Source organism: Physeter macrocephalus, unplaced genomic scaffold (assembly GCF_002837175.3).
Source record: "Physeter macrocephalus isolate SW-GA unplaced genomic scaffold, ASM283717v5 random_77, whole genome shotgun sequence".
In the NCBI taxonomy this organism is placed as follows: Eukaryota; Metazoa; Chordata; class Mammalia; order Artiodactyla; family Physeteridae; genus Physeter; species Physeter macrocephalus.
In genome coordinates, this window is record NW_021145363.1 from 60,799 (window position 1) to 80,092 (window position 19,294).

Sequence of the window (19,294 nt, forward strand, 5' to 3'; positions counted from 1 at the left end):
GTGCCCCTGCATCGGCAGGCGGACTCTCAACCACTGCGCCACCAGGGAAGCCCAAGGTTGTGCATTTTTGTTTCAGTTGACAACATCTAAAGTCCCTGCGTATCAGGAAGCTCCCCAATAGTTTCCACCAGCGCTTGCCACTCAGGTGATCTCTGCAGAATCACAGCTGCTCAGAGCTGGAGAGAGGCCACTTCCAGGTGTTGGAGACGAGGATGGGTTCTCACTTCACACTTAGATCTGGACTATGGAGAGAAGAATTGGAGCACTCACCCAGAGAGACTGAATATCCAAGAGACCATTCAAACCAGCAACAAGAGAAGCAGAACTCTGACTAATGCTGGTATCTAAACCGAAAGGCTCCAAACCAGAAGAGAGTCATTGTTCACTGGAGGAGTATTATATATAACTTTTTATTTACTGCCTTTCCCACTAGACTAGAAGATTCGCAAGGGCAGGAATAAACATTCGTGAATAAACTTAAATTAAAGGATGTGTGTGGGCACACAATCGGCGACTAGTAAGTGTGACCCCCTTTCAAAGTCCATCTAACCCAAATCGCGACTCGCGACGCTTCCTGAAGTTGAAAACCACAGAGCTAATGGGAAATCTAGGGGCTAAGGTCGGACACCCGGGTCCCCGCTGAAATCCACATGACACCCTTTTCTCCCCTCCCTCGGCCATGTGGGGCTCAGCCTCCCGCGACCCCCTCGCGCGCCAACCCCTCTCCGCCCCGTCTCCACCTTCATTCCCAGGACATCACGATAGAAACACGCCGTCTGGAAGCGGTTTCCCACTTTGAACACGAAGTGCAGAGCCCGACGAGTCGCCATGACCACCCGTCACTCGTACAGCGCCGCACCGCCCGCAGAAGACGCCGGCGCGGTAGTGACGTCACTGATCGCCGCCGGCGCGCCTTCGTGACGCAGCTCACGGCGCAGGGGAAGATGGCGGTGCTGGGGGAGCGCGCGTGTTGGGCCACGCGACCGTTGCTGCCGGTGGTGCGGACTTGGGAACTCGACGCGCGGCGTTGGGTCCGGGCGCTGCGGCGCAGCCCCGTGAAAGTGGTGTTTCCATCAGGTCAGGTCGTGGAACGGAAGCCCGGTCCCGGGAAGCAGCCTCGGAAGGCGGCGGCAGAGGCCAGTCCCCGCGAGCAGCGACTGAAGCTGTCGCGTCAGGTGCCCCCATCCCAGACCCCCAGCACCTGGGAAGAGTCGGGGCTTCGCTATGATAAGGCTTTCCCTGGAGACAAAAGGCTGAGGTGATGTTTTCCTGAGGCTTGTCGAGTTTTCTTGTTTCTCTTTCCTCCTCACAACGAGACCTTGACCTCTTTCCTCCTATTGGAGGACTTCTTCCAGCACAACTCACTGGTTTTTATTATGCTCGGAGGGCAGGATAAGTGTCTTTCTAACAGTTCGTTTCTTTCCCTGCGAAGCTCTTCATGTCTGTTAGAACTAGATGTGTCTCCGTAACGAGGATGTTGGTAATGACCCATCTTTTTGTTTCCACCCACAGCAGTGTGATGACAGTAGTTAAGTCCAGGCCATTTCGGGAAAAGCAAGGGAAGATCCTGTTGGAAGGTCGTAGGCTGATTGCAGATGCGCTCAAGGCTGGTGCTGTGCCCAAAGTTTTCTTCTTTAGCCGTCTGGAATACATAAAGGAGCTGCCCGTTGAGAAGCTGAAAGGTGTTAGCCTCATTAAGGTGAAATTTGAGGATATCAAGGATTGGTCCGACCTAGTAACACCACAAGGAATAATGGGTCAGTGGTTATCCAGTGTGTCTCTAGAAGTAGAGACTTGGGATTATTTGTTCATATTTGTCTCGGGGCAACAAATTTTATTTAAACCAAATTCAGAATATTACTATGCCTAACCTTTTCTTGAGACACCCAGAAAAATACAGTTCTTAAATCTGTGCATCTTGTATTTTCAGTGGAGACTCAAGCCATTTTTTTGTCATTTGTATTGTGGTTTTTTTTTATAGTCTCTAGGGAATAATCAGTCTTCCTCAGACCTTATTTTTTTGGGGTCACTTCTTCAACCTTAACTGTTCAATTAAACATTAAGAAAATGTTGGGAATTCCCTGGTTGACCAATGGTTAGGACTTGGTGCTTTCACTTCTGTGGGCCCAGGTTCAATGCCTGGTCGGGGAATTAAGATCCCGAAAGCCATGAGGCACGGCCAAAAAAAAAAAAAATTAAAACGTTTACCAAAAGATTTACCCTCTATTTCCACAAAACCTCTGCCAGTGTGGTAATACCTATATATTGTTGACCCCCTTATTCTAGAAGCAGGTCTGAGCAGTAAGCTGCAATTTATCGCCCTGTTTAGCCTGTTGAACAGGAAACCTTGTCTTCATTTGATTGAATCCAACTCGAGATTCTAATAGACTGTCTGTTAGCACTTAGAAAGCCTTTTTTCTAAATATGGAAAGACTAAACTCTTTATACTTTTTTAACATTCAAGTACGAGAATCGAATGTGTGAGTGTAGAGATTTCTCTTGGATAGTAAGGGATAGTTGGGGCAGGGAGGGCGTTTTCTTCAAGATTCTCATGTTTAGGCCAGGGCCTCTCACACCAGTTGTGCGTGCATATTCCCTGTAGTGGGCTCACTGTAAAGCTATTAATTGGGAGCGGAAATTGTGGAGACTGTCTCTTGTTTCTGTAACCCAGCAAATCCTAGGAACATGTGCCACCGTGCCCAGAACTCTCCCATAGGGTGGGGACTTGGACTACTAAAGTCCTCCACTCAGTCTAAGTAACTGTGCTCTTATTAGCTATAGTTGTCCTTGGTAAGGACCCGGGTTTGATCCCTGGTCGGGGAACTAAGATCCCACAAGCCATGCAGTGAGGTCCAAAAAGAAAAAAAGAATAACTAGGTTACAGAATAATTTCATAGAGTGTGATTTTTTTTTTTTTTTTAGGTAAAAGAAAAAGCACTTACATATGGGTAGATGGACATACATGTAGAGAGATGCATGGAACAAGTTCTGAAAGGACACACTCCAAGGTTGAAAGCAGTTATGAGGGAGAGGAGGGCACTGAATTTCTCGATCAGAATGTTTTCACCTAGTATGTAATTAAGAATACACAAAGAATGATAAATAAAAGTCAAATTACTCCCCATGCCCACATCAGACAAATGAACCACCTTTTTTGTTTCTTTAGGGATTTTTGCCAAACCTGACCACGTTAAGATGACATACCCAGAGACTCAGCTGCGCCACACACTGCCCGTATTGTTGATTTGTGACAATCTCCGTGACCCTGGGAACCTGGGGACAGTTCTGCGATCTGCTGCTGCCGTAGGCTGCAGCAAAGTGTTACTCACCAAAGGTGAGAGCACCTGTTACTGGGTGGATTAGGTGGCCGTTTGTAAGTGGGCTGGCTCTGTGGGCAGACATGCGTGTATTTGAATCTTGGATCTGTCCCTTGGTAGCTATGTGTAAGTAAGCAGTATTCTGAATGTCAATTTCCTCATCTGTAAAGTGGGCATAACAGAATCTACCTGGTAAGGTTGTTCTAAGGATTAAGTGAGATGATGAATATCAAGTACTTAGCACTGTGCCTGGCGCACTCATTCATGTTGATTATCTTTAAAGTTATTTTGATAGCTGCTACGTTATTAAATAACTTATAATTAATCGGGGAAGAAACTGATGCTGGTTTGAACACTTGGTTGTCTCCTCTCGTCAGAAACGGGAATTAGTAGCCTTGGTTCCAAACAGACTTGCCTAACAGTTGGGACGTGCCTAAAAGGGCTGTTACAACCTGGGGGGAGCGGGGAGGGAGAGGATCATTCATCAGAAACAGTCAAGCTACCATTTGGTGTAAACCAAAGTGGTCCCATGGGTGAGACTTGCCTAAATTGCTCCTGCCAGCTCCTCCTCCCCACCACACCTCGTTGGGATGCATCTCTCCGCTGGGATGAGTGAGGTGCGGGGTTCCATTATCAGTACCCCACTCACCTGACTCATTGTTGAGACCTCTGAGAGCAGGTGTGGTCTGGGAATGCACCTGTATAACCCAGGCAGTGTGGTTTCCACATTGATGCTGGTGGATGGTGTGTGAGAGGTAGGGAAAGAGTAGGAACACTTGGTGTGGTGGCCAGTGTTGAGGACACCAGCATGAGGGGGAGTCTCATCTCGTCCCTTGCTCCCCACCGGTGGAGGGGTCAGACTAGAGGCGCCCCTCCAGTCTGGGCGCCTCTTCTGCCCGCCCGTCCTGCCACCTCTTGGCACACAGCCCACCTCCCGTGCCTTGTCCCTGTGGTTGGGGATCCATGTGAACGGTGTGCTTTCTGCACGTCTTTATTCCTTTTTAAACTTGGTTGCCTACTTACCCTATCCTGAAGTTTGACGGGCTAACTTTTAAGATAACTTAGAATGAGGAGACTCGTGCTAACAAGTTGGGGAGGATAGCGGATATGTGGTGCCCTGGTCCTGGTGTCTCCCGACCTGTTGGAAACGCCAAGTGTCTGCTGATGAATAGAGGTGGTTGGGTTTAGCACGACTGCTAAACAACGGAACAACGGAAGGGAGAGGAAGTGTGTATGGAAGAAAGGGCTGTGGCCTTGGTTCTCCCTGGATTACTGTAATTGCCTCCAATCTAATTTCCCCATTTCTAGCATCTTCCTTCTCCAATCCAGATGCAACATGGAAGCCCAGTGGGTCTTTCTAAAACATAAACCAGATTTTGTCACTACTTTGCTTAAAATCCTTCAGGGTCATTATATTGTCTTCTGGATAAACTCCTAAACTCCTCAGCCTGGCATACCCAGCCTCCTTTAAATTGGTCCTTTCCCGCCTCCGGTCTCATCTCCCACCTCACCCCCATCCCACCCCCCTCAGTAACTGGCCCAATGACCTTACTTAGTTTTTCCTCCCACTTCTGTAACTTTGTCCTCTGACCCGGTCATTCTCTGGCAAAACCCTCCTAAGCTTCAAGATCCCGCTCAGCGTTGTGTTCTCGGGTGGTTTTTCCTGGTAGCCCTGCTGTGTACAAGGGTTTGCTATTGCCTTGTTCATGCTTCTTTTACATCGGTTATTACTGATAGTGGGGTCACCTGCTGAAATGTCGTCCCGACTCCACTGCCCGCTCCATCACGAGCTCCTTGAGTTTGGGGGCTTTAAGGCTCTCGCATCTCCCGTCCAGTGTCTGGCACGTGTATGGTAAATGTTTCTTTTGTTTGTTTTGTTTTTTTGTTTTTGACCTCACCACATGGCTTGTGGGATCTTAGTTCCCCGACCAGGGGCCGAAGCACCGAGTCCTAACCACTGAACCACCAGGGAATTCCCTGTGTGTGGTCAATGTTGAAGGGATGGCGAATCCTCCAGTCCCTTGGCTGGACACCGCCGTAGCTGGGGAGGCAGAGGTCCCAGCCACCAAGAAGGCCACGCTAGGACATTTTTTGCCTTATCTCCTGATCCAGAATTAATCTGATTTACTTCAAAGTCCCCATGTCTGGGAAGGTTTGTATTGTTAATTGGATCCTTTTATTTTCTAGGCTGTGTGGATGCCTGGGAACCCAAAGTGCTGCGGGCAGGTATGGGCGCACATTTCCAAGTGCCCATCGTCAGCAACCTGGCCTGGGAAGCAGTGCCCAACTACCTGCCCACCGACACCCGCGTCTACGTGGCTGACAACTGTGGCCTTTACACACAGGCCCAGGCCCAGGCCCAGATGTCTAATAAGGCCAGTGACTACGGCTGGGTATGTGACCGACGACCCCTAAAGTTTCACAAGTATGAGGAGGAGGAAGAGAATCTAGAAAGTGCAGCCAGTAAAGGCTGGCTCCCTGAACTTGAGGTCCAGAGTTACGACTCAGACTGGACAGAGGCACCTGCAGCTGTGGTGATAGGTGGGGAGACGAGCGGCGTGAGCCTGGAGTCCCTGCAGTTGGCTGAGAGCACGGGGGGCGGGAGGCTGCTGATCCCCATCGTGCCTGGCGTGGACAGCCTGAACTCGGCCATGGCCGCGAGCATCCTGCTCTTTGAAGGGAAAAGACAACTGCGGGTGAGGGTGCAACACTCGAGCAGGGACGGGAGTTACCACTGAGAGGGGACGTGGAAGCCAGTCCTCAGTTGTAGGTTGTCTCTGTGGTTATTGGAAAAATGAGAACTTCCCTGACTTTCTGCTTAGCCTCAGAAATAACGAAGGTCAAAATTCCTCCTGAGATCTCCATCTTCCCGCCGACTTTTATATATGTGTGTATGTGTACGTGTGTGTGTGGGTAAGAGAGAGACAACATAAGTAAAGGCTCCTCATGGCTGTATGTTTTTAAAAAATTGTCCACCACGGAGCATCTTTGTGCCCAGAAAGTTGCTGAGGGCATCACCTTGGGTAGGGAGGACCCCTCCCTCCACAGCTGGGGGTGCCCTGCAGTCATGGAGTGCAGGTTAGAGGCCGGCCTTGGTCACTCACTCCTGTGATCATTGGTCAATGGAAATTAAACCCCTGTGAAGTGTAGACCAGCAGGTTACATTAAAAAGTTTTATTTCAGTGTGGTCAGTGGGTCTCAATGCCTGTCTTTTCATCTTTGGCCTAGTGATGAGGACATTGCTAAGAGATTAATGACCCGGGAAGCTGAGGGCTACAGGTGATGGTGTTCAGTAGCTGGCTCTTCTTTGGGCTTGGCTGTGTTAATCTCTGTGATTGTTAATTCAGGCCATGACTTAAACACTGTTTATGTATGACACAATTTTTTTCCCCCATTTCTGGTGAAAGCTGAATTCATCAGGTGGTATTCACACCTTCTTAGCACCTCTGCAGATATCTTTTTGAGAACTTGGTTCAGAAAAGGAGGAAACAGTTCTTAAATCTTCAGCTTAATCCTGCATCTGTCAGCAAAGCTGTACCCTTTTTACTAGCTTCCTGCTGTTAGTCCTACTTTGTATAACACTTTTGGTTAAATGTAATGACTTACTTGTTTACATTAATCCCCCATCCTGCATAAACAGAACTGTTAGGAAAATGCCACTGTTTCTGGAGGCTGTGTGAACAGAGGCTCCTGTGAGGGGAGAGGCTGAGGCTCTGAGGATGAGAGCTTGGGGCCCTTGAGCCCACAACTCTGCAGCTAGACCCTGCTGTTCTTCTCTCTCTCAAACCCCCAGGGGACCAGGGCAAGCTGGATTCTTACTTACCAAGTGCCAGCGGGATGTAGCCAGGGACACTAGGGCAAAGGCAGATGGTGATCGCTGTGTGTGCAAGTCACTGTGCGTGTGTGAGGTGGGATGGCGGGAACTAGAGGATGGGACCTAGTTCAAGCAGTGCTTTTACCACCACAGCCAATATGGTTGGAGTTGAGGACAAAGACACTAGCAGTGTAGTGTCACCACGTCCCTTCTATACAGTGGCCCCTGTCATGGTTGGGGTTCCTTGGGAGCCCTTCAGCTGCTCATCACAGGGAGTCCAGTGAGCTGCAGCATGCCCAAGACGAACCGTGGACCCCTCCCTCCCACCTTGGCTCGCCCAGCTCCCTGGTAAGACCAGAAGGTCACGCATGACCATGCCCCAAGCGGTGCCCCAGAGGGATTGCTTTGTTATGTTTGAGGGGAGGGGTTTTTAAAGGAACAATCTCGTTGGTTGGCTGTGCTCTCTCAGGCTGACTGGCCAGAAGCTGCTCTGGTGTCCCACTCTGGTCTGGGGCTGCCCAGGGCCCCGCACAGATGTTGGGTGACAGTGGCCCCCAGAATGTTCTTGAGACTCTCCATCCCCCATCAGTTTTTAAAAAGTAGAAAAGCCCACAGCCTTTATGCTGTGTTGAGCCCACAAAGGCTGGGGCCCTCTGCCAGCTTCACAGCTATAATGCCCATCACACCAGCAGGCGAAATTGGGGGCGGTGGACACCGGAGAACGATACCACTCTATTGACAGTCTCCCAACGCCTTGGAAAAGTGCTAAAGAAACACGTCACTAAAAAGAGGCTCGCAGAAACTAACAAACACACCACTGTAAAGCAATTATTCTCCAATAAAGATTAAAAAAAAATAAAAAGAGGCTCATGCCTTTTCAGCATGAAACCAGTCTCCTGCAATTTTTGTCCCTGGGTTATTGTTCCTGCTGACTTTTTTTGCAAAATAAAAACCAGTGAAAGCACAACAAACCCTATACCTTGTGTTTGTTCAGAAAAACAGAGCACCGCAGAAGAGCTCACCTAGCAAGTCATTCTATCATCCTGGGTGTAAGAAGAAAAAGACATTTACATCCCATTCACTTTATAGTCAATGACTTGTATACCATGCCTTGTGAGTTCTTTTTGTATATTTGTGGGTATAACTTAGCAGAGGGGAGGGCAAATTTTCTTTTCTTTAAAATGATTACAGGGGAAGCAAATGGGGTGAAGTTGTTTGCCTAGTGATGAAAATTAGCCATCTGGAATTCTTCTCAGTTTTGAGGCCAATATTTATGTCACCATTTCCCCAGGAGACAGGAATGAAAACTGAGCAGTATATGACAAGTAAAACACATTGCTTGGCTGAAAGAGAAGTCTTCAGAAGGTTGGCCAAGCTGCCCCTTGCTTTTGTGTTGCATGTGGCTGTAATGGTGATTTCTGCCACAAGGGGGCAGTCACGCCTCAACCACTCCCAACCCTGAAGGGAAGGGTGGGGATTTTTCCTGGATATAACTTGTGAAAGAGGATGGAGTCAAAGTCTCCCTCCACCACAGTGGGCCTTTTGCAAGCTGTTTGTGCTCAGAGGTGCTAAAGTTGAAGACCCACCCACGTTGTCATTCATTCTCGGCAGAATCTGAAGTATAGAACATTGGACCAAAAACTAGGGAGGAGATGGACAGAAATGGGAAATAGCTGCCTCAGAAAAAACTAGCACATCTTTTCCCCTTGAATGGAGCCTCTGGGAAAGCAGCTCTGGACTAATGCCGATGTCCCCAGGTGCCTGGAACTCACACTGAGAACCCACTGCCTCGCCCCGCTTAGAGTTTCAGGGCAGGGGAGGCAGAAAGATACTCTTCCCTCCCCCAGCCGTGGCTACTAGCTCATGTTAGAATCTCAGTCATTAAGGCCCAGAGGATAAGCAGACCGTGGGGGACTGGTTTCCAGTGGGGCCTTCTACCACCTGCCCAGGGTTATTAGCAACACCCGATGTCACCAAAAGCTGAACTGCTCCACTTCTCTTGTTCCACCACACGAAGACTCCAGGATCAGCACCTAGCCCGGGGTTCCCCGACTGGTGCCGAAAACCACGGCTGTGCTGTGGGCCCCTCTTGGCCAAGCCGCCTCCACCCGCTGTGGGAGCAGAACTGACTGGCCCACCTGAAAAACGTGTTTTAAAAGACACACTCACGTAGACACCTTTAAACTCCAAGATCTCACGTCCTCTGCATCAGTGAACACGCAAAAGAAAGAAGCTAGAAGCCAGATGTGCTGCTGTGGGTGACTGACAGTCCCTGAACCAGGGTCCCGCGTTACCTTGCAGCAGCTGCAGGCGCTCATAGCCTCAGGAAGCCAGGCCGCTGCTCAAAGGCCAGGTACTGAAAATCTGCATACATCACGCATGGTAGCAGCTCTGTTCTTCACATCTGTTTTGTAGGGAGGAGCAAGTTTTTTCACCTAAGGCCTCGTAGTTGGAGAAGACCATCACCAAAGCCGATCCTTCCTCAAAATGCAGGAAGAGAACTAAGGTTGGGGAGAGACGTGGCTGCAGCAGGGTCTGGCCTCCCAGCCGCCCTTGCACCTCTGTGACCCCAGGCCGGCAGAGTGGCTTGACTGGCTGGGGACTTCATATCCTCTGATATCAAAGGAGATCTGTTTTGGGGGACTGGGTCCTAATCATGCCTCCTCCCATATCCCACTTCTAGCCCGTGTGGGTGACTTTCTTGTGTGAGGCAAGAGCTCCCAGGAGTCAGACCTGAGACTGGCTGCCTTCCTGGGGCTGCACACTGGCCTACAGGCCTGGGGACAGAGGCTTTCATGGGGTGGCACATTATTGCATGGAAACCCTACAGCCCCTCAGAACAAGTCCTACCCAAATCTAGTCACACATTTCCTGACTTGGGAAGTATTCCAGAAGGCCAAGAGGGTGAGACATACTTAGGCTGAAAAATGCAGCAGAGTTACTTCTCTTCGTGCTTTCACACTTAGGCATACCTACAATGTCCTGATGTCAGATCTACCCTCGTAGAAGGAGAAATCCCGGCCATAGAGTAGACCCAATGTAAGATTTTCCAACATCCAAGCTTTTTGTTTCCTGGAAAATATTCTACCCTTCACACATGCACCACTTGCTAATAGTGAACAATCAATAATGAGGCGAATAGACAACAGCCGTTTGTCCCCAGAGCATTTTCCCTTGAGCAGCCTGCTTGGAGGAAAGCAGTGGGCGCTCTTGTCCCTGTTGGTGTCAGCAAAGAGGGACTTAGGTTTGAGTGCTCGCTGAACACAGCTTCTTCAGGGCAAACGGAAGATCCTGTGAGCTCCGGGCTGTCCTCGGTTCACGCCGCAGCACCTGGAGAGAAGCTGCAGGGGCACTGCCGGACCTCCCACGACCCAACACCGCTCACGGGCGCCCGCCGTGTTCAGCTCCTGCTCCCAGCGGGCAAGCAGGGGCCTGCCCGAGGGGGAGGTGACGGTGAACAGGATGCTTGCGCGACTAGAGGGGCTGGACCAGCTACTCGCTCGGGCCCCTCCCAGGACTGCCACTCCAAGCCCGCAGGCCTCTCCACGTGTACACGCACACGCGTGTGTAGTTCTCCTCCGATGACCTCAATGGGTCCAGCTGCTCCGTTCCTGGACCACATTCTACTATGTCTATCACTGCAGAATTCCGTGTGCTGCCCTGGAACAAGGCCGCAGGAGGAGAGAACAGCTTTTCAGTGGCTTTAATTGGGCAACAGGAAAAAACACAGTCTGGCTGAAAATTACCACTTGAAGCTTGGCTGATGCCAGAAAAGCAGAACAGGCTCCCTGCGCTTGGATGAGTGAGAGTCATTGATTGCGAGGACACACATGGGGCGGGGGTAGCAGGCAGCCCCCACACTCCTGGAAAAGAAGCTGATTCTCAGTCGCCCTCTGGCCTTTACAGCTGCCCACTGTACATGCCAACCCCACACACGTACTTTTTTTCTTAAGCAGATCTTTATTGTTGGGGACAGGTAAAAAAAAAAATCTCATCTCTGTTGTGAAAATGGGTAGAATCGGATCCGGAAGTCATTGTGGTGAACACAGATCTGGAACCCCGGGGTGGCATTTTTACAGCCGCCTCATCCTGCCTCAACCTGCAGGGCATGGTTTCCCCTGCTACTGGCGGAAGACCTTGAGTATGTCACAGCTGGTGTTTTAACCTGCTTCCGATTAGCGACAAGAATTTTAAGATATTTTGGAGCTACTTAGTGGGAATTAAGATGCCACCCACTTCGTCTGCATCAATTACCTTTAAGATCTCTCGCACTATAGAGACCAGGATATTTCAATGGTGAGGTGACCCTCCCCCAGCATTTTTCCCCCAAAGTCGCCACCGTATAAACCAAAAGCAGCTTTTTGGTAAACCTTCCCATTGATCTTAACCTCCACGCCCCCCTCCAGAAGGGGAATCCTGGTGTTAAGGGTCCAGCTGACAGTAGTGGCAAGTAGTTTAGTCGGCCCTGTATGGACCGTAGAAGGAGCAAAAATGACCTAATTTTTCTGCTGCAGTGACTTGCGAGGAGGACTCCTCAACTGGGCTTTGTTTCTTTTGCCCCAGAAGGTTAAGTAGTTGCTAAGAGAGACCACCTTTGCTCCAAGGCCATCGTGGTACAGGGCACAGACAGAAATCCTGACCATCCTCCAAGTGAGGGTGACCTCACCTCGTCCCCACACCCCCCGCCCCCCAGGGAGACAGTGGCAGGGCTCCCGGAGCAGCCCCTAGCCCTAGGACAGAGCTAGGTTTGAGAGTCTCCAACTACTGCCCCATTCTTCACAGAAGGACCCGTGCTCGACTCCTTGTGTTTCCCCAACTGGCCTTCTCAGGCTTCTGAGCACGTGTTCCCGTGAAGGGGGGGAATGAACACGTGTCCACAAGGATGTCTGTAATCTGAGACTCCACCGCCTGCAATAGCAAGTCAGACCCGGAGAGGTGGCAGCCGGAGCTCCAGCGGGGGGATCTGCCTCTGGCGCTCTAATCCAAACGAGCATCCCGGCTTCCAGAGGATTCGACAGATGACCACGTTAGGGCTTGGTTCTCAAAAATTCTGAAACATAGCTGCCAAATATCCGGTGAAAGTCAAGAGGATCTTGAGTGTCCCCCCCACCACCACTGCCCACCCCACGGAGCACAACACAAGCCAAAAGATTTTTGTTATGAAGGACAGGAATGGCCGAGTGGTTGGTAACGTCCAGAGATGCCTGTTTTATTTCTTACTAGGTGACTGCATTTCAGGCTGGTAACAGTAACAGTCTAATTACCAACTAAATTTGTACCTCTGAGCTACAAATCAACAGCCCCACTCAGCAAGGAGCGCCGGCGTCGGCAGCTGATTGGAGGGGGCTGGGTTTTCCAAACAAATGGTCCTGATCGGCTGTGAGTGGAGCCAGGGGTGAGGCCTGAGATTATTTGAAAGGCCCTGACTTCTGACTGAGATAGGCTGAAACCCTGTGAGGCCCTAGGCAAAGCCTTCCATCCCAAATCCTAAGAGCACAGCTGTTAGCTTCCTTTCTGTGCTCAGTTCAGCCCAAACAAGGAGCTGAGCTGGGCCCGGCAGAGCAGACCCAGGGCCTACTCTTAGCTGACCTATCTTTGGCCTGCACTCCCACCTCAGGGCACAGCCCTTTCTGCAGGTTCTTAGGAAAAAGCTAGGCTTCTGGTAATTTTTTTTGTCTCTTTTAAGTTCTGCTTTGAGAAGAAAAGGGAATGCAGGGGTAACCAAGGTTGGGCAAGGGCACCTCAGCACAGCTCCAGCGGCCCCAGGCCCAGAGCCGGGCTGAGTCAGGTCTGCGCTGGTGAGCGGTGCTCCTCCGGGAACACAGGACCACCGCGTCTTCTTGGGAAGACGGTTCTCTCCAAGGGGGAGAACCTAGTAACAACATTCCAAGATTGTAGGGGCCGTTCATCTGAGAAGGTAGAAACTGGGAGAAGGTCAAAATCAAGGAAGGAAGAGCTAGGAGGAAGGAATGAGCAGCTCCTTCTTATCACATGGGAGGCGCTCCATCAAAGTAAGCAATTACTACGTGAATCATTACCGTGGCTACTCTCTTCCTCACCAGAAAAGAACACAAACTTCCTTTGAGGGCTGGAGAGCCCCTGCCCGAGAACCGGCTGACAAGCTGGTGTTTTTCCCTCAGACCAAGACAGACCAAGTCACTTAGGAAAGGACGTCCTCGCCAGCAGCTCTGCACGGAGGCCTCCGCGGCCGCCGCCCTCTCCCTGCTCCACCCGCCGCGCATGTGCCTCTGAACCCTCGGGCTCTGCACGTATGTGCTGGCACCTAAGGCAGAGCCAGAGCACCGATGCTCTGTCCCTTGGTGCCCACTTGACAGAAGAACACCCTGGCAAATACCTCACCAAGAGCTAGGGACCAAGAGAACGCTGCAGTCCCAGTTCGGGCCGGGTCATGCCAGCCCCGCGAATCCCAAGCAGAGTCTCCAAACACAGAGGTTCTGCTGCTGCTGGAGAGGATGCGCACCCTAGGGTGCTAGCTGAGGAGTTAATGCAGAAAACAAGGCACCACAGAGAGGTGGGACACTTGGGTTGTGTGATTCGGTACACCCTGGAAAAGTCCAAGGGTGGAGGGAAGGGCGGGGGAGGGGGAGGAGAAGAATGAGTTTTAAATAACATCCCGGGAAGCTGGAGCCCGACTAGATGGGCTCTGGTTTGAGCTTTTCTGCTAGGAAGTCATTCACAAAGGCCTCCACAATGGCAGGGGTGATCTCCTCCACGTCCATCACGTACTTGGCCCGGGCTGACATGTCCAGAATGGTGAGCAAAGGGGCAGCCTCGGGCAGGTTGGTGTAATCTCGCAGGGAGTCGGTCATGTCATCCTGGAAGTCACCAGAGGGAAAGAAAACCGGTAAGTTTTCAAGAAAGAGGGTAGAGAGTCCCCTGGGCCCGGACTCCCCAGTCGGCCTAGGAATGGAACCACCACATCACCCTGGAGAGCGGCCGGCCTCCAGGAAAGATGGGCTCTCAGAATGCGGAGCAGGGGACCCTGCCCTGCCAGGGGGAGGGGGAGCCTGGCTCATAAAATTCTCTCTCTGCATCACCCCAAACCCCAGGCAAGTCATCTTTTCTTATGAGCACGAAAGCAGCTTTAACTTGTGAAAATGGGATGTCCTTTGATTACTTACTTTTGCAACCAACTCTCAATTATCTGCAGCCCCACTGTGGGCCCAGGCCAATCTGGACTTCAACTTCAGAATGGTTTTAAGAAAACAGCCCACTGCCCCCAGCCCCACAGCTGCAGCGGGGGCAGGAGTTACACCGCCAGTTCAGAAGCCGGGGCCCTGAAGTGCCGCTGAAGTTTACACGGGTCGCTGTATTAATCATACGTTCCCAGTGACTGCCCTGAGGAATTTCCCTAGTATCAGATGTAGCTTTATTAACTATAAAGGCAAAGAGAAATCCAAAGACAAGGAGAAAGATTTGTAAGGGAGCAACCATCTGAGATTACCTTTCACGCTGCTCATAAAGGAAATGGACTCTCTATACCCATCCCCAGGTTGTCTTACCATAAAATGTGCAAAATTCTCCACTGAATGAAAAGACCTGAGTCGCCCTGCCGAAAACGGGCTCGGGGTATTCCTGGCCTTAAATGCTGGTGAGCAGGAGGCTCAACGGTTTCCGAGACAAAAAACATTTCTTTCTGAAAGGGCAGTTCTTTAGGAAAGATGATTAGTTATTGTCTTTCTTTCCCCCACCCTATAAGGAGCACGCACTTCCCAGCAATGCCGGGTGATTCAGCATCTCTGGCAGCGTTCACCCAACTCAGGGCCTCCATCTGGGTTAATAAACAATCTTCACGATAAACAGAGGGGAGACACCTGGACAAATACCATACATCCAATTCCCGTTAGGAGGCCACGCCAGAGCCCGCTGCCTCCCCTCCACTTTCCCTGGAGCAAACCCAGGGAGATGAATTTTAACGTCTGTTAAGGCTTCAGAAGGGGCAACTTCTGCCTGCGGGAGAGGACAGGATCAAGACAAAGCCGCGGCCCGCTCAGCCCTGGGGGGATGTAAAGGACCTAAGTCCAGGGCTCAGAGGCCCCCAGTTGGTGCCTGACGTTCCAGTGCCCTGTGCTCGCTCCTTCCTGGCTGCCTTGCTTCTGAGGTCAGAGAACTGGACCAAGAGAGGCGCAGAGCAGGGGAAGGCCTGGCAGTGGGTGGGAGAGCTGGAGCAGCGGATGCCCCTGGGCCTCTGCCCAACCTCCTGGTCCGGGCTGGGTGGCCCGTCTGCCAGACCCGCACGGACAGAGGGAGGGAGAGCACTGCTTCTGGAGTCACTCCTCATCTCACGTTCACTCCTCTCTCTGCCACCCACTTAATGCAGGCCTTTGGCAAGAAACTTCTCGGAGCCCAGGTCTCCTAAAACCTGTGAAACGGATTCGATAATGGCTCACGTGGGGCTCCGCGAGCATGAGAGCCAGCCAGCACGCACAGCCCGCCCGGGCCGGACTCGCAGCCGTCTCAACCTCTCTCAGCCTCACCCTCCTCATCTGTGGGGCGGTAAGGATGACGTTCCCTGCCCACGAGGTGAGGAGCACGTGGGTGGTCCAGGTGAGGCATCTCGCTCGGGGCCTGGCCGATAGGAAACCTGCCATTGCTCCTTTGCAGCCACGTTTGTAACGCGGCCACCGGAGCCCTCCAGCCCTGCCCCCGCGCTGGCTCCGCCCTTTCTCCTCTGCGCCCATCTTTTCTCTCCGAGCCGTTCGAAAGGGGTTAGAGTTTCATACATTCAGAGCGGCTTCCATTTGTGCTTTGTGTGGGGCGGGCTGGCGACCCCCAAGGCAGGGCCCTGTGAACCTGCTTTGTTCCCTCCACCCCACGGCTGGGCAGGGTGACTTCAGCTGCCTTCCAGGGGCCCGCAGAGCAGGGGCGGCTACTGAGGTGATGAATGGGTGGTTCCGGGTGTCGCGCCGCAGCGGCATGCCCTGGGATCCAAACACAGTCTGACATGAGCAGGGGCCCGGACCAACTGGAGTGGTACAGATGGGAGCCAGGAGGGCAGGGGGGCTTCAAAACGTGTATCCGTCAGTAACTGGCTTAGGCCGGTGCCCGGGTTGGGGGAGGCAGCGGCGCCTGTGCGGAGGGTGGCCCCGGCGTGGGGACCGGGGGGACGCGGCTGCGGCCATCTTGCAGATTCCACGTGTGCGGGACCCAGGCTCCCAGACCTCCGGGGAGGCGGCCCAGCTTAAGGGCCCGCCCTTCGCCCCTCCCCCTCCCCCTCCCCCGGTGGAGCGTCTTCTGCTCGGTCCAGCCCAGCTGAAGGCCCTCCAGGGACAGGCCTGGGGTGGGAGAGGCAGGGATGCCAGGAACGTCAGCACTCTCCCTGGGCTGGAGGGGTAATTGCAGGTCGGAGTGGTGGTCGGATCCCCACCGGCATCCCTTGATGGGAAAAGGCCCCCTTGCGGGCCGGGGGAGGGGACTAACCAAGAAGACACTCTGTAAAGCATCAAGAGCTTGGTTTGGACCCAGCCCAGAGGGAGTAAGTGTTGATCGCGATCTCTGTGGCTCCCCAGCAGCCGGGGTGCGCGTAGCCTGGGTGCAAGGGGGCGGTGGGGGGGGGAGGCTCTGTCATGGGAGGGCCTCCTGCGGCCCTGAGGCTGCTGTGTGTGAGAGATGGCAAGAAGGAGGCGGCAGGGGCCAGAATTGGTTTCCCTTGACATCTTTTTATGCTACATTTGTTTGTGGAGTCTTCTGGAAGCACGGTCACCCCAGACCCCCTTCAGACATCCCCAAGGGCTGTATCACTGGTGTTCTAAAAGCCGGCCAGCTGAGCCAGCCCCGGGGGCCAGGCTACAGCAGCACTCACCTCCCCCGCCACAAAGAACAGAAGCGGAGCCTCCTCCTCTTTGGCTTTGTACTTGGCGATGATCTTCTCAGCTATGGGCTGGATCAGCTGCTTGGCCGCCTCGGACTCCCCGTCATCCTCAGAATCTGTGACAGGGGAGAGAAAGACACAAAGACGCACTGGCTTGTCAATCAAGATGGAGTGGTGCCTGGGTCCAGGGCCTGACTTGCCCATCTGAGCAGCCCCTGAAGGGAAGAGAAGCCTCCCCTGGGACACCAGCCTCGCCTCCTGGGTGCAGGAGCGTGTGTCCCCAGGCATAGGCCAGCTTGCTTGCTGCTCTCACACACAGGCTGTCCTGAACCATGCCCCCAGGAAGAACTCGCTTCACCAAGTAGCGCTAATGCCCAGGCAAACGCAATCCTTTTCATTGAGCTCTTCACAAACCCACCTTGGAAGCTAAGCCTCCCCTAAGCCAGGACCTGAGGTCCCGGCAGTTTTTCTCACAATCACAGAAGGAGATGCCGTGACCACGGATCTCTGACTTCCTAATGGAAATGGCAGAACTGGTGGTGGTGGGTCAGGACTGTGGTCTGATCAGCAGCTTTGGTGGCGGTTGGGAGGCACCAGGGCACTGGCAACTTCACAGCTGGCAGCAAGGACTTGGCTGGGAAGGGACAGGCTGACTGCAGGGGAGAACCCCCAACCGGGCTCCCAGAGCCCCCTCTGGGCATCTCTTGCCTCCAGTGAAACAGCAGCATGGGAGCAGCTCACTCCTGCTGAAGCCTGAAACCGAGAGCAAGCACAGACCGGGGGTGGGTGGAAACAGGTGCCCGCGCAGGACCTTCACCCAGAAGTGCCACACCGCCCGGGAGGCCCAGTGCGCAGGCTCGGCACCACACACTCTAGATCCACAGTTAACTAGCTCCGTGATGCTGGGAACTCGCTGTGCCTCCCTGGGACCCTACTTCCACATCTGCAAATGGCCAGTGAGGTTCCCTACGGTCCCTCAGTTCAGAACTGCTTCCCAGGCCCCAGGATGTGGGCGTGTGAGCCTGCCTAGGAAAGCCCCAAGGTGAATGGTCCCCCAAGGCCATCCCCTCCCAGGTCCTCTGTCCTCCAAGCACAGGGCCAGCCTGCAAGTCATTTTGCTTCAGGATTCCCTCAAGTCCGCATGTTGGCTCCCCGCCTGGGGGCCCCCAAACCAGACTTCCAGAGAATGGGGGTCGGATGCTGCCTGCATTCTCCAGCCCCCTCACTGTGGTGCATATGGCAGCCGCTCAGCCACGATTCCGGTACCCATATTTACTTTAAGTTGGAACCAAGCAACGAGCCCCAAGGCAGAGGGCAAGGTGGCCCTTGGCCAGCAGTTGCTCCGTTTGCAGAAGGAACCAGGGTCACCCCATGGGCCTGCAGGGAGCCTGGAGTGGGTGTTCTGTGTCCTCCTGCTGTCACCCACTGAAAGTCAGAGTGGGAGAGGCGGGGAGACTGAGGGGCTCTCAGCCCCGAGATGCCGCCCGAGGCCGGGCCCTGCTCCAGCCACCCTGGGGCAGCTCCTCAGAGCACAGGTGAGCGGCGGCAGCAGCTGAGCCTTGGCCTAAGGGGCCCAGCCCCCGACAGCTGCTGTGCCGCAGCCCGGCCCCCAACAATGGTTCTGCTCATCACGGGGCCGAGGGCTTCCTCCCGGGCTGACCTCTTCTTCCCAGCTGGCAGCCGGGAGCAGCTAGGAAGGAAGGCACAGCAGCAGCTCCCAGAACACCACCACCCACAGGGGAGAACCTCGAATAAATCACTGGGGTCAGAAGCACGGCAGCCGCGGAGACAAAGGCCCAGGCTCTGCGTTGCTGGCGACAGAAAGAAGGTGCGGGGACAGACTTCCCCGACCCCCACCCAGTGAGCTCTGCCCATCCCGTCCCACCCTGGGGCTCCCGCTGAGCTTCATACCTACAAAAAGGACGAGGCAGGGGCCCTCGTTGAGCTGCACAGCGTTGGAGTCGGAGAGCTCCAGCACGGGCTTGGGGTGCCACGGGAAGCCCCTGCAGTCCTCGTCGTTCAGCACCTCCACCCGCCCCTGCCGCGTGATCACCTCCCCCTGTGGGTCCAGCACAATGAGGGTGGGGATACCTGCAAGAGAGGGCGCGAGATTGGCCCCGGACCCACAGTCCATGGGACGGCCCCCTAGGGCACAATTCAGCCGCAGAGCCCTGGGATGGAAGCTGGGCTCAGCCTCTGAAGAGCCAGGGAGCCCCCCGGGGCTGGCAGGTAACTTCTCCACGGGAGCCTAAGCAAGTCACTCCCCCCCCCCCCCCCCCCCCCCCCCCCCCCCCCCCCCCCCCCCCCCCCCCCCCCCCCCCCCCCCCCCCC

The 19,294-nt window shown here is 53.6% G+C and overlaps 3 protein-coding genes across 4 annotated transcripts in view; 1 reads left to right on the top strand and 2 right to left on the bottom strand.

Annotated features, from left to right (window-relative positions):
- GLOD4 (glyoxalase domain containing 4) overlaps positions 1-919 on the bottom strand; it is a 23,523-nt gene extending 22,604 nt beyond the window's left edge. The window contains exon 1 of the mRNA XM_007123557.4: positions 741-919. Coding sequence (XP_007123619.1) covers positions 741-830 — 90 coding nt within the window. The 5' untranslated portion in view covers positions 831-919. The remainder of the gene's footprint in view (positions 1-740) is intronic.
- A 25-nt stretch (positions 920-944) lies between these two features.
- MRM3 (mitochondrial rRNA methyltransferase 3) lies at positions 945-9,394 on the top strand. Of its 2 annotated transcripts, XM_007123597.4 has the most exons (4): positions 945-1,258; positions 1,513-1,757; positions 3,167-3,334; positions 5,505-9,394. In XM_007123597.4, exons 1-4 carry the CDS (start codon positions 945-947, stop codon positions 6,053-6,055), a joined length of 1,278 nt encoding a protein of 425 aa, XP_007123659.1. In that variant the 3' UTR covers positions 6,056-9,394. The 2 variants fall into 2 exon arrangements, with proteins under 2 accessions (XP_007123659.1, XP_023983762.1); XM_024127994.3 differs by lacking the exon at positions 945-1,258 and having other exon boundaries at positions 1,612-1,699.
- Positions 1,643-19,294, bottom strand: part of LOC102995610 (nucleoredoxin) — a 33,882-nt gene continuing 16,230 nt past the window's right edge. Inside the window, exons 5-9 of the mRNA XM_028483824.2 lie at positions 18,875-19,054; positions 16,955-17,079; positions 9,426-13,967; positions 2,943-3,067; positions 1,643-1,732 (exon numbers count right to left, since the gene is read on the bottom strand). Coding sequence (XP_028339625.1) covers positions 13,785-13,967; positions 16,955-17,079; positions 18,875-19,054 — 488 coding nt within the window. The 3' untranslated portion in view covers positions 1,643-1,732; positions 2,943-3,067; positions 9,426-13,784. The remainder of the gene's footprint in view (positions 1,733-2,942; positions 3,068-9,425; positions 13,968-16,954; positions 17,080-18,874; positions 19,055-19,294) is intronic.

Bases quoted from the DNA above. Each gene is read 5' to 3' on its own strand.
- MRM3 (XM_007123597.4), top strand. From the start codon at position 945: ATGGCGGTGCTGGGGGAGCGCGCGTGTTGGGCCACGCGACCGTTGCTG. The intron at 1,259-1,512 runs GTGATGTTTTCC...TTCCACCCACAG, and splicing joins CCTGGAGACAAAAGGCTGAG to CAGTGTGATGACAGTAGTTA. The intron at 1,758-3,166 runs GTCAGTGGTTAT...TTGTTTCTTTAG, and splicing joins AACACCACAAGGAATAATGG to GGATTTTTGCCAAACCTGAC.